Source organism: Fukomys damarensis, unplaced genomic scaffold (assembly GCF_012274545.1).
Source record: "Fukomys damarensis isolate Sample0158 unplaced genomic scaffold, DMR_v1.0_HiC HiC_scaffold_32, whole genome shotgun sequence".
NCBI classification, from domain to species: Eukaryota; Metazoa; Chordata; class Mammalia; order Rodentia; family Bathyergidae; genus Fukomys; species Fukomys damarensis.
Window position 1 is genome coordinate 10,822,156 of NW_022900944.1, and position 14,665 is coordinate 10,836,820.

At 41.0% G+C, this 14,665-nt stretch overlaps 1 protein-coding gene across 4 annotated transcripts in view; it reads left to right on the plus strand.

Annotated features, from left to right (window-relative positions):
- LOC104865997 (liver carboxylesterase 1) overlaps positions 1–12,389 on the plus strand; it is a 29,992-nt gene extending 17,603 nt beyond the window's left edge. For 3 of the 4 annotated variants that reach the window (XM_010629794.1, XM_010629820.1, XM_010629811.1), the window contains 6 exons: positions 3,814–3,954; positions 5,024–5,104; positions 5,368–5,515; positions 10,168–10,299; positions 11,227–11,299; positions 12,083–12,389. In XM_010629794.1, the coding sequence (XP_010628096.1) occupies positions 3,814–3,954; positions 5,024–5,104; positions 5,368–5,515; positions 10,168–10,299; positions 11,227–11,299; positions 12,083–12,266 (759 nt within the window). In that variant the 3' untranslated portion in view covers positions 12,267–12,389. Of the gene's footprint in view, positions 1–3,813; positions 3,955–5,023; positions 5,105–5,367; positions 5,516–10,167; positions 10,318–11,226; positions 11,300–12,082 lie in introns of all 4 variants that reach the window. The other variant, XM_010629802.1, reaches the window with a different exon arrangement.
- The last annotated feature ends 2,276 nt before the right edge of the window (positions 12,390–14,665 follow it).

A 14,665-nucleotide genomic window follows, 5' to 3' on the forward strand; every position in this document is an offset into this window, starting at 1 on the left:
GAGGAGGGGCAAGACAGATGTAGAGAGACCATCTGGGAAGCCACTGTGCTGCAGGAGCCCAGGCAAAGGGTCCTGGTGGATTACAACAGGGTTGCAGCAATGGGGCTAGAGTAAATGGGTGAGATCAGGATATTGTTGAAGGAAGAGCTGACAGGACTTGCTGAAAGACAAAATGTGGGATGTGAGAAAAAGGAAGGAAGGATGTCATGTGGCCTCACAGGACAGCCACAGTGTCCACTGAGGGGACAGCATTGTTTCTCTCATGGTTCCCCTCCAAAATGCTGCCTGACTCAGGCCTTCATCATCTGTCTTCCAGACTTTTATTATTTTCTATTTCATCTTTCCCTCACTACTTCCACACCCGGTTGTATCACTAGACTTGCCCTTCTAAATATTTAGAGCATGTCATCCTCCTTTTTAAAAACTTGACCTTGCTTACAAGACAAAACCCTTCACCTCCATTCAGTTAGACCTCAAAACATAGAGTGTCACAGATGTGTCAGATATTGTGCTAAACATACACTACATCAAATGGCCATGGCTTTTATCCTTACCCTGAGGCAGTTTTCCAATCCCAAGGCTCTTCACAGTTCCTGAAATTAGATTTATTAAACAAACTGACACCCATATCCCTTTGATTGGGCTGGTCCTACTGTTTGGAAATTCTCACCTTTTCACCTATCGATAATGTTCATCCCTAATACTATTCACTCAGTCCACTGCAGATAGCAAGCATCTATTCCACATAGCCCATTATGTATTTTCTTCCCTTTGCCAGCACTCCCTGCAGCCTTTCTAAGCTATTGTTGTATCCAGCTCCTATTCTCTAGTCTCAGCCCAATTGGGTTAGGATTTGGGTGCTTTGTGCTGGATCCAATCATACTTACTTTACCAAACCTGTCCCTTAGCCAAATTGGCCCATCATTCGCTTTCCTCTGAAGAGTGGACACAGGTCCTGGCAACCATAGAATCTCAAGTCATAGGAGTTGTCCCATTCTATCTGTTCTAGAGAAAAATATGGCCTCTTGTATGGAGCTAAAATGTAGGAGATAGGCCAGGTGCTCATGTGGAATCTAATAGCAGTGCTAGTGAATGGTAAATGATATTTATTGAGCCATTTCTAGTTGCCAGGAGCTGTGCTAAGCATTAGCGTGTGCTCAGTCATTTGCTCCCGATGTTTCCATAACTGAGAAAACCCAGGCGCATATAAGTGAAGTTACTTTCCCAAGTTACCAGCTAGTAAGTAGCAGATCCAGAATTCAGAGCCAGGTAGCCTAAGTCCAGAATTCATGTTGCTCATAACTATACCTTTGTGACTGAGCAGGACATATAATTTTACCCAGAACCATCTTTCCAAAAGGTGACCTGTGAATCAGTTTACTCTTAATCTGTGACCATGTTTTTTGATCAAAGGTAAAACTTAAAATTAATATATTTGTCAATATAGTGTTAGCTTATCCCAGATTCTTCATGGTGCTCTTCTGTTGTGGCAAAGAGAAACAGTTCCATGCTATTGCCAACTTTGACAGTTCTGAGGCACAGCCAAGCTTTAGTGTGTTACAATTTGAAGATTCAAGAATCCAGTGGTCACTGAAAGAGGTGGAGAAAAACCTTTATTACCCCAGCAGGATCAGAGGAGTTTATATTCCTAAGTCTAAGTGCTCTACCAGAAATGAGAGCATCCTTATATAGGGATCTACAGCATAGGTGAGCAAGGCTCATGAAAGCAGAGGAGTGAAATTACAGAACATTACTGAAACACGAGCTGTGTGAACACGCTCACAGAAGCAGAGGGGCTGGGTTAGAGAACATTCCTGAGAGGGCTGCACTAACAGAACATTCCTGAGAGGACAAAAAGTTCAAACAGTTACAAAACATTTGGTTACATTGGGAAGGAGCCTGCCCAGTCCCACAAACTGTTACTTTTCTGGAACAAAACATTCTGTTGAAAAAAAAAAAAAAAAAAAAACAACAAAAAAATTAGTATTGCCCTATCACTTCTTAACTGAGGCTTCTATCATTTCTTAATTGCTCTATCACTTCTTAACTTGAGTGTGAAGAGCTCAGTGTGAAGATCTCTGTTTATAGATGGATAGATCAATAGGTACATAGTACAGTGCACAGTATATATGTACAGTCAAACCCATATTAGTCATAGATTCAGTTCTTGTGAATTCTCCTATTTGCAAAAATGTGCTTGTGACCTCAGTGTCAAACCCACAGTATTTTGTGGCTGTTGGCAGATATGCCCAGAGCAGTGAGAACTGAGTCATGTGATGCACATCTGAAATTGAACGAAGAAATGCTTTGTCTTGTTTCATTATCCATTCTAGAACTGTTCATTTGTGGTATATTTAGTGCCATAGCTTTCTCTCTTTTTTGGCATTTTGGTGCTTTTTGTTAGTCATTTATATATTTATTTGTTTCAAATAGCTTCTGATCTCAGGGTTGAAGTGGCATCTAGGGTTCCTAAATACAGGAGGCTATGATGTGGCTTAAAGATATAATACAGGTGGCGCATGAGCTTCCTTCAGCCTTGTCTTATGGTACCATTGACTGTGAGTTCAGTGTTAATGAGTAAACAACACAGTACAACCAAAAGAGAAAGATATTTAACTGTTTGTAAATGAGTCTATTCTGAGAAGCAGTAATATAATATCAATATCATGTGATGCAGCTGTGGAAAACGATAAATTTGTGAATTAATAAAATAAAATATTAAGAAGTATAATGTATAAGATGCTGAAGCTAAAGAAAATGTTAAGCCCTTCCTGACTGGTGTTTTGTCACTAATAAATACTACTTGCAATTAATTATTTTTGAGAAATCTGTATTACATAAATATCTTAAAACAAAACTTATACATACAACAAATGACAAAAAAATGTAACCAGGGGCTTATCCTGAATTCCCCTCAGATCAATGGCTCAGACTTCACTAATTCAGTGTTCGTGGCAAGTTTATAGAGTATTCTTATTGTGAGTGACAAGAATCAACTATAGACAGAAAGACAGACAGATTCAACAAATGACAAAAAAATGTAACCAGGGGCTTATCCTGAATTCCCCTCAGATCAATGGCTCAGTCTTCACTAATTCAGTGTTCGTGGCAAGTTTATAGAGTATTCTTATTGAGTGACAAGAATCAACTATAGACAGAAAGACAGACAGGTAGATACATACATACATACATACATGCATACACACATACATACATTTCAAATTGAATCACATATTGTAAATTATAGTGAATGAACTATGTACCTAATCAATCTGACAGATTGAGGATTCCTAATCTGAAAATATGAAATCCCAAATCCTCCCAAATCCAAAATGTTTTGAGGGCTGACATAATGCAACCAGTGCCCTCCACAGTGCCCTCACAGATACATTGAAAATATTGTATAAAATTACCTTCATTCTCTGTGTAAGGTGTGTATGAGAAGTAAATGATTTTCATGCTTGAACTTGGATCTCATCTCCAAAATGTCTCATTATGAATATGCCAATATTCCAAAATCTGAAAAAACTTCCAAATCAAAAACACTTTTGATCACAAACATTTTAAATAAGAAATATTCAACCTATATTTACTTTGAGTGAAGTTTTCCACCCTTTCATAAGCTAACCAGTAACTCTCCTTTCCTTTGAGGTCACAATGACTCGGCCCTCTTTTTAAGAGATTGAGCTTCTGTTGTCACTGCTCATGGCCATGCAGTTTTGGAGTGTCAGCCTTGTGCTCAGATGGGCAGAGAGGGGGATATGGTGGTACCTGGGCAAGTGGAGTCACAGAAACTGCTGCTCTCTTACCTAGAGCTATCCCTTCCTGACCACTGTGATTGATGGAGTGGTGCTTCCAAAGGCACCAGAAGAGATTCTGGCTGGAAAGAACTTCAGCACTGTCCCCTACATCGTGGGAATCAACAAGCAGGAGTTTGGCTGGTATATTCCAACGGTGAGAATGTGGAGGCCTTTTAGATTCACTGTCAAACCTCTATCATTACTGGGTCTCATGAACTCTTCTTTATCCAACCCCTTTTGGAGTTCAGGGCAGATGTCCAATTGGTTTGAGTGGACATAGCCCTGTGTGTGGTGTAGCCCCAAACACTCTGCTGTAGGGAACAGGGAAAGGGGACATTAACTAGAATTTCTGCAGTAAGTTCTAGTCTCATGTGAGCCACAACAGCACAAGGAAAATTAAATAATATATAGACAGAAGTGAGACTAAAAAAAAAGCCGAGCTTTGAGACTGATCAATGCTGCTCTGGGCAGCAAAGACAAAGACCCTGAGCTTGCCACATCTTTATTAGTACACTGGGAATAACAAATGCAACAGATGACTCAGAGGGCAGTGGCAGTGATAATCCTAGAGCAAGGAGGAACTATGCAGATGATTTTGTTTCTCCGTAGGATGTCTTTATATGATGTAATCCTGTCCTGGAGCATCACAGCATCACTGGACCATTGAGGTTTTAGCTGTGACCAGAGGCAAAAATGGAGTTATGTCTCAACATCCCATACCCAACCTATAGGCAGGAACTAGGCCTAATCATAATTTAATTGTGAAATGATTTTTCCCAAAATTATGTAGAATTGCTCCTGACACGCTGCCTTTTCACTTAAGCATCCTAAAGCATCCAGGCTGGGAGGCCTGCAGAAAAAGTAATTGTACAATTGAAAAATGCAAGAGTCCCTAGGAAGGGGAAGGAGCTGGCAGTCCAGGAGAGTCATGCTGGAGTACAATAGCTCCCAATGTTGCAACAGAGCAGAGCAGCCCAGTGCTACAGCCAAGTGTTACAGCTCAGCATCACAGCTAAATGCCACAGCTCAGAGGCATGGTTGAGTGTTACAGCTCAGTGTTGTAGCCAAGTGCCACAGCTTGGAAGGCACATTTATTGAAGACAAGAGCCATTAAGACCTGAAAAACAGGACTTTCATTGTGTACTGATTTGTTCTGTTGGTTAATTTGGTTCTTCCTGTTAATTCCCACTGGCCCATGAGAATATGACCATATTTTTAAACAGATGATGGGCTTTCCACTCTCTGAAGGCAAGCTGGACCAAAAGACAGCCACATCACTCTTGTGGAAGTCCTACCCTCTTACAGTAAGTGTCTGAGGAATCAAGGGAATTGATTGAGAATCAATGAAGTACAGGCATGCAGCCCCAAATCACAGACCAATTCAACGGTAAAACAACATCAGGAACCTGGAGTTCTGTTCCTATTCTTCTGTTTTTCCCACTTTATCATCCCAGGAGGAATTTTCACAGGGCCCGACAGGTTCATCATTCTCACAAGCCTTTTTCCCTGGCATGAGAAGCTGAATTACTCTCCAGGTGGGGGTGATCATTTTCTTGATTCATTTCAGAACATCTCTGAGAAACTGGCTCCAGTGGCCACTGAGGAGTATTTAGGAGGCACAGATGACCTTGTCAAAAAAAAAGACCTGTTTCTCGCCTTGATGGGAGATGTGATGTTTGCTGTTCCATCTGTTATTGTGGCCCGTGGCCACAGAGGTGAGTTCCAGAAATTGGCTGAAAGATGGACAATCACTCACCATCTTGCCTCTCCACCTGTTAGTGAAGTGAGATGTGGAAACTGGGAAGAGTTAGGTTTTTATGACTGATTCCATATTGCCTGAGAGATGCCTTCTAATTCTGATAGCTGCTACAGACTCTTGAGAAAAGGTTGCAAATCCAATGAATTATTTAGAAAAGTGATCCCAGAAAATACCAGTGAGTTGATGAGGAAGTGATATAGGAATAAGAGGGACACCATCCATTGATGAGCACATGTACCCTGTATACAATTGGAATTGGGAATCAAACAGAAGACACATCTCAGGATTATCCTATCAGAGTGGCATGGGGGTTAGGTATTTACCCATGAATAAGGACTATCATAGATTGAAGGCTATTCTAAGGGATTGTTAAGTTTATAGTGTTTTGGCCTACTGCAAACATATTGGAGAGTAGTCTGTAGTTACCAGAGAAATCCTTTAGGCAAAAAGCTACAGATGCTGGAGGTAGAAGTCAGGCTGGTCTTTCCAGAAACAGGGGATTTAACTGAGGCATCACCAGCATCTCTCACAGCAGCTCCTTTCTTGCAGTTATGATAGTAATGGGGATGGAATACAAATATCAAATGAAGAATCTTTGAAGATGTATTAGGGTCTCTAGAGAGACTGAACAAATAGAATATATGTACATGAATAGGTGAGGGGATTTACAGGGCAAATCAGTTTTGGGATTATGGAGGCTATGGAGGCTATGGAGGCAACCCAGAGAAATTAGGATGCTGGTTACACAACTCAGACCAGTTTGGAGTCCTCTGGACACAGAAGTCCAAAGTGTAATTCTCATCTGACATCAAAGGTCTAAGACCCTTGCAGGCTACTGGTACAAGCTCTGAAGCCCAAAGGCCAGAGATCCTGGAGTTCCAATGCCCAAGAACAGGAGTAGAGTGTCTTAGCTATAGGAGAAGAAATCACCTTTTCTCAGTCTTTTTCTCCCCCAACTCCAACTCTAGCCAATTGTCTTGGCCACATTGAGGATGGAGCTTTCTCTCAGCCCTCAGGATGCACATATCACTCTCCTCTGGAAACACTCTTAGAGAAACACCTCCAAATTAATGGTTTATCCATTCCCTTTATAGCCTTTAATCCAGGCAAGCTGACACCTAAAACTAACCTTGAGATTTCCAAGGTCAGAGGTAGCTGCAAGTAGTCTGATAAAGCTACCAGAACTGGGGGAAGCTGCATGTGAAATGCAGCATCAGTGATTGCTTAAGATCAAGAAGCCCTAATGGAGGAATCGGAGGAGCATGAAGAGAAGGTCTGGAGTGTGTCAACGTCTGGTTGGTTTTTCTGCTTCAGTGTGTACAGCAATAGGCAAGATGAGGGCCAGAGTGAAGTCTATAATGGGACCTTTCCACTTTGTCCCAAAGCTGTGTGGGTGGGATGCAAAGTTAGGGCTGGCTGAGCCCATCCAGAAGGAAATATGTTGTGTGATCAAAATATATGGTGAATATTTAAAATTTTTTTAAAAAAAAAAATGTATTACAGTACATTGCCATTAATTCCCCTCAAAATACCTGCCCTCACTTGGAACACACACATCCCATAATTCCTGCCACTTTCTGAAGCAGTTCCAGAAGTCTGCTTTCTTGAGTATCTTTGGTTGGACTTAGATGCCTTGATGTTCTGAATTGACTCAAATCTTTCAGGGTCATTTTGACTTTGAGAAGAGCCAGAAGTCGCATGGTGGAAAATCCAGTGAATGACATAGATGAGGACACACTGTCGTGTTTTTATGAGCCTGCCCTTCCATGGCTGGCATTCAGCAGCAGCATTTGCCATAGTTTTAAAAATACAATTATAAAGACACTCATGAAAGAGAACCTGTAGAACTGCTGTAGAAAGTAGCAAGAATGATGGGTAAATACTCCCCAAAGCACAGGGGAGCATTTTTTGAGAGGGATTAGTGGCAGTGTGTCTTTTACTGTAATAAGTTTAAAAAAATCTAATTATGTACTGTATATTTTGATCACATATCGTATCTCCTTCTGGGGTGCCATTTGGGGAGACTCATATGACCTTTTTGTGGATAGAAGCTTTCGTTTTCTAGTCTAAAGCCCCCCCAAAAAAATGTCTGTGGTCGACTGTGCTGTTTTGGAAAGGTCTTATACTTCAGTGCTTTATAGCAGGATAAATCTCACCTACAGTGGATGAAGTAAGTGCACGGGTACCCCTCAGAACAGTGATACACAGGTGCTAACTACTGTTTCCTTCTCCTCCTGATGAAGCCTCCCCAAGGGCCCACTGGGGTACAATCTGTGCTTCCATGAACTTGAGTGTGTCTCCTGCTGTACGTCTGATCTAGGGGGTCTCTGCCTACACATCCTGTGGTTTCTCCCTATCCTGGACTTGTATCTTTCTTCTGATATTTTATAGCTTTGAGTTCAGAGTCTTTCTGTGAGCACTACACAGATTTTATCAATTTTCGTTTTTGTATTTGTTTCACTCTTCCTGATTAAAATAATGTTTCCGAATATAAATTAATATGTTCAAATTATAGAAGTTTTTAAAATATTGGAATGCACAAGAGACACTAGATATCACTAAAAATTCCTATTCCCAGCACTATCTGCTGCCAATTTTTCCAGTATATTTTCTAATAAATTTTCTATATCTTGAATATCATTTAAAATTAATTTTATATCACAATTTTATTCAGAGATCATTATAAGAATTCCCTTACTGTCAATAAAACTCCATTGAAAATATCTATTTTTTCATAGAATGGGTGCCTAAAATTTGCTATTCCTTTCCCATTAGATATTTAGGATAGCTGCTTATATTTTGATACTACAATAACATTTTGTTGAGTCTTATGTGCATTAATGTTTACCATAGCTCTAGTAACTTTCTGAATATTAGGTTTTAGAAGTGAAACTACTGGGTTAGACCACAGGAACATTTTTAGAGTTGTTGATACATACTAGAAAATCTCTTTTCAGTGTGTAAGAGCATGGATTTATTTCCTCTCTCATTTGGAATATTAAAATAATTTTTAAAAAGACTTCCCCTACAAAAACAAAACAAAATCATACTACATTTTCATTTACATAATTTTGTTTACTAGAACTCTTCTTGTCTTTTCTTCTCATGTTGTTTCTGATTACGACTCAAAATGTGCCCTACTTTTCTTTGAAGGTTCATTTCGTGATATACAAATTTTGTGAACCTCAGTGTGGGTATTTTGCTGCCTAAAATGCATCCTGTCATCCACAAAAGGTCTTTCTTCTATGATTGTGGTCTCATTTCCTTTCCTAAACATGTGAGTAGCAAAGGAAAGGTTATTATCCTTTGAACAAGTTCTCCTTGACCTTGAAGCATTTGCTTAACAAGTGGATTACAGAGCCACAGAAGGTTATTTGTTCCAAATGCCAATTCTTGCTAAACCACAGGTTCAGTGATGAAAGTTGAGAGGGACATTAAATAAACTATTCTATATCTTCATACATAGCACACATTATTGAATCATTTTACAGATGAATATTAAATAATGTGAAGAAATAGTTATGCTACAAAATAGCATATACAGTTTTATTCTAATTTTATATACATAAAAGATGTTTGCGCTAAAATATCAAAAGAGGCTTTCTTTACATGGTGGAATTAGAGTGATTTTGTTGTTGTTCAGTTTTCTTTTCTTTTTTTTTCATATTTTCCAGGTTTCTTACTGTATCCAAAGAGGAAAGGGTGTCAGACTTCTCCACCAGACTAATGTTGGGTTGACTTTCACCAACTTTTGTGGGCTATGATCAATGCAACTTTTGGGGATTTCAGGCTGGAGTCTATGAGTTAGACCTTAGAGAACAGGTGTTGGTGGCTTCAATGATCCAATCAAAAGGGAAAATAATATCTTCTTAGGGCTTGGGTAGGAGGGGTTTGCGGGTGAAAGAAAAAGGCAGGAATAAGAAGGGAGGTCAAAAGAGAGGTAGGCTCATCTTTCCCTGACCCTCTTTTCTCTGATGCTACTGTATTGCATGAACACTCCTTGAACCAAGAATGAACCAGGGTTATATAAGGTGATAGAGAAATATAGAGTTTTAGTTCTGAAGTTTCCTGAGACACAAGAGACAGCTTGTTTTTTTCTTTGCTTATGCTTATATTAAATTATTATTGCTTTCAGAGGAGCAGCTTGGAATTGCTTTACTCTTCTAAGAATGGGTGATAAAAACACTAGAAATATTAAAAATTAGGCTGACTAGATCCACTCAGTCTATAGAACTTTCAGAAATAAATCAGTACTAGTTTGTTACCAATGCAACACATCCACTGTGAACTGAATATATGAAGATATTGTGTACAAATAAGTCAGGAGGCAAAGAGGTTTATGTGCATTGAAACAGTGGCCTTGTGAGGGTCATTTTAAATGCATTGATACATGATTTCAACACTCATTCATGCATTCACTCAACCAATATCTTACTCAAGTCCCATTTTCACCTTAACTAGTTTGTAGCCCTAAACCACTCAGGAGCTTTCCTGAGACTCCATTTCTCTCCACTGCTAAAAACCAGATTTCCTACAGCGCTAGAGACCTTGACACCAGCCAGATTTGTGTCTGGTAATGTTAACTGTGCATGATCCATGTCTTCTTAGATGCTGGAGCCCCTACCTACATGTATGAGTTCCATTATCGCCCAAGCTTTTCATCAGACCTGAAACCCAAGACTGTGATAGCAGACCATGGGGATGAGGTCTACTCCGTCTTGGGGATCCCATTTTTAAAAGGTAATGACCCCTTTGCTGGTAAAGAGGTCTGATTTCTGGCCTCGATATGGTGGCCACAGGCAAGTTTATTTTTCTCTCCTTTTCTTGGTTTTTCTCAGAGGAGCAAGCTACATTGGGCAGGCCCCAGCCTTTCTTCTGTTCTAACACACATGCAGCAAGATGTGTATCAAGTGCCCCAAACCATAGTCATTCTCAGAATCCTGACCTGTGACATCAATAGCACAGGCAGTGGGTCACTGTAGGGTCCTGGGCCATTGCTTGATTTCTGATTCACCAGAATCTATTTGAATGTGAGTGAGGGGAAGGGTGGAACTGTTGCTAATTTTGAGTAGGGTCTAGTACACATTTATGCATATCTGTGCCTTACATATCTATATACTTAAAATTCGTATATTTAATCTATTTAAAAATATAATATGCAGACAAAATCTTTTCACCAATGTTTTCAATACTTTCATTTTTTGCAGTTGCATGTTGTGCGACCCACCTCATAGCTGGATCCACATATGCCTCTGGGCATCTCCCACTGGGTGATTCCTTAGGGTATTTGCAGTGCTAATATTTTTTAGACTGTAAAATGTGGGTGTTTGGGACATTAAGAAGAGACCCAGAGAAGACAGTGATCTCTCAAAGTACGGGAAACTTGGGTGTGGAGTTATGACCCTAAAGGGTAGAGGGAGCCAGGTATGTAAGACAAAGGCACCCAATTCATTCTTGGATTGTATGTTCATGTACTAGATCAGCCATTCTCAGGCTTGAAGTGCACACGATTAACTAAGGTCTTCTTAAAATGCATATTTTGACTCAGTAGGTGTGGAGTAAGGGCCAAGATATTGAATTTCTAACAAGCTTTCAAATCATGCTGCTATTGCTTCAAATCTATGAACTATAATTTGTATAGCAAAAAGGTTTTCTTTCTTCCCCCAGAGCATGCCTTAGAAGAGGAGATCAACCTCAGCAAGATGGTGATGAAGTTCTGGGCCAACTTTGCTCGCAATGGGTGAGGCTGATGGCAAAGTTGTAACAGGGTTGGTGGGCGAGATAGGGTATGATAGGCCACATCTACTGGGAAAGGTGGCTTCTGAACACTGAGTGATCAGATCCATGATCGCTTAAGGGCCAAGATATTGAATTTCTAACAAGCTTTCAAATCATGCTGCTATTGCTTCAGATCTATGAACTATAATTTGTATAGCAAAAAGGTTTTTTCTCTTCCCCCAGAGCATGCCTTAGAAGAGGAGATCAACCTCAGCAAGATGGTGATGAAGTTCTGGGCCAACTTTGCTCGCAAAGGGTGAGGCTGATGGCAAAGTTGTAACAGGGTTGGTGGGCGAGATAGGGTATGGTAGGCCACATCTACTGGGAAAGGTGGCTTCTGAACACTGAGTGATCAGATCCATGATCGTGTGACCATAGTGCTCTGACTGTCTTAGAAGAGGAGATCAACCTCAGCAAGATGGTGATGAAGTTCTGGGCCAACTTTGCTCGCAAAGGGTGAGGCTGATGGCAAAGTTGTAACAGGGTTGGTGGGCGAGATAGGGTATGGTAGGCCACATCTACTGGGAAAGGTGGCTTCTGAACACTGAGTGATCAGATCCATGATCGTGTGACCATAGTGCTCTGACTGTTGTCTACAGACCCACAGGCTGTCCGAGGAGGTAGAAAGATCACCATCTCTGGAGGTATAGAGACCTCTGGGAAAATAAGGGATCCCTGAAAGCCTTAGAAAAATATGGGGACCATAGAGCAGCCTTGGAAAATTTGTATTTGATTCTGTTCCCAGGAACCCCAATGGAGAGGGGCTGCCCCACTGGCCAAAGTATGATCAAAAGGAAGGATACTTACAAATTGGTGCCAGTACCCAGGCTTCCCAGAGGCTAAAAGAGAAGGAAACAACTTTCTGGACTGAACTCAGGGCCAAGGAGGCAGTGGAGAAGCCACCCCAGAGAGAACACATTGAGAAGTGAGCAAGAAGATCAGCCAGCCTCATTATCCCGGAGCAGCTAACAGAGGGGTATTCTACAGAAGGTGTTTATAGGCAGAAGGCGTATCTTGTAGAGGCTGAAATTGATTGTTGGGGATAGCAGCAGCCAGGGAGAAAGCATGTTTGTTCTTGTATCTTCAATTTGTGAAATAAATGTTCTTTTGGAGATCAAACCACTGTCCATGTCTGGCTGGAGATAAGTCCATCCTCTTCAGAGAGAACATATAGAGAGAAGCTCCATCTATAGGAAGGCTGTCTTTATAGGGATAGCTTGGCCTGTAGGTGCAGAGTCCATCAGGCTAAGCACATTAAAATACTAAAGGGATTTTGGACCTGCTTCATTTCTGCCTCCCCCCAAAATTTCCAACAAGAGACTGGTATAGTCAGGGTGCAGTATTTTTATTTGTGTTGGGGGCACTGGGGTTCTAACTCAGGTCCTTGCACTTGCAAGGCAGGTGGCAGAACCACTGAGCTAAATCCCCAGCCCTAGTATCTTTCTCCTCTATTGGAGGTGCCCATGGAGGTGCCTGATATGGCACATTCCAACCATAGCTAGAAAGGGATAAAGGAGAGGTTCCATAGTGAGTCTGTAGCATTGCTGCATTGTCTTTTTTATCTTTCCACAGGTCTGCAATCCCTTATTCAATGTATACAGTAGTCTTCCAGGCCCCTTTATGAGGCTGTGCCTTCCAAAAACTGTACCCTGGTTCACTTCAGGTCTGGGAAATAACCATATTGGAGTAAATCCTTCCCTAAAGCATCAGACTCTTGCAGAGTCTTTTGTATTCAGCTGGGATGTGAAAAGCTCCAAAGAGTCTCACTTTCACCCCTACAGCAAGGAACAACTGGATTATCCTCAAAATCTTAATTGCATCAAAGAGCAGAAGTTATAAGGCAGATGATTTTCCTGAAACTGTGAAGACAGTTACTTTGAGGGTAGCTGGAATGTAAGCCTCAGCTTACTTTCTCTCTACATTTGGAAGATTGGGTCATTCTACATGTGAAATTGAGCCAAATTTAATGAAAGGCTAAAGATCAAATGTCTCTTAGAATGTGAGTATAAAATCCTTAGAATTTGAGTAAAAGAATACTCAGTTTCCTCTTCTGTCCACTCACAACACTGATTACTTCTGACATTGTGTCAGGGTTTGTTTTTCCTCATACACCAACTAATTCTGCAGCAGACACTAGCTGAGTGTCTTCTACCTTTGTTGAGTTCTGCCTGAGGATAATCCCACAGGTCGAGGGCTCAACTGAACAGGACTGTCCCATCTTGAATGCCAATAATACCTGTGCTTCTTATAGACTGGCTATCAACTCACAAGTCCCTTCTTGAGTTTGATTTTCTTGCTCAAGTGGCACACTGAATTCAGGGACACACGTGTGAAGGTTTCATAACAAGGGTACAGATGAAAGTTATGCACAGGCTAAGGTTTAGAAGAAGAGGCACAGAGATTCCATGGCCTCCCAGGTGCTCCACCCTACAGGAGCCACCACATATCCAGCTACCTAGAAGCTCCCTAACCCCTGTCCTTTAAGTTATCTTTGGAGATTTTCTTACATAGGACTCATTGGTTAAATCATTGGACATCAGCAATCTACTCACTCCTCAGTCTCCTTTCCATTCCCAGGAGGGCTGGGGGTGGGACTCTAGTCCCAGACCATCAATCCTGCCTTTACTTTTCCAGTGACCATTCCTCATCCCGAAGCTACCTAGAAGATGCCAGCCATAAGCCAGATCAATAACACAAAAAAATATTTGTCATTTCAGATTCTACAGTTTTGGGGAGTTATATGCCAGGAAAAAGGAATAAAAACCAGAACGTCAATATTATAGATCCGCAGACCCATGGAGGTGTTTACACCCTTTACAGACCCTTCTCTGAGGACCTTTATCAGCTGTTCATGGGAAAAATTTGAAGCAGTTAATGAAACTGGAGAAAATAGCCTCTAAGTGCAGACATGAAGCCCAGTTCAGATCCTTCTCTTTTAAAGAACAAATCCTATAATAATTAGGGAAGATCAGGAAAACTGATCTCTCTTAGGGGCTTCTCTCTCCATAGACCTCCTGAAATGAAGAAAAATTAAAATTTTAAAAGTTCATACTACCTAGTGTGGGACAGGAAACTCTTTGGGGTTTGAATTATTGGAGACTTTTTACTACTAGGGAAGGCAGAATCACTGAGAAAGCCCATTTCAAGACTGAAGAAAATCCTGAAGTTGAGATGAGACCAGGGCAAGAAAAACTACTCCTGGAGGCCACCTTTAACTCAGCAAATACCAGGCACCAAGTACCTGAAATCTGTTAGGGAAAATGAAAGTGTGGACACAGGCCATTCCTGAAGGGCAGGTGTGCAGGACAGGCCTAAAGCCAAAGGTAGA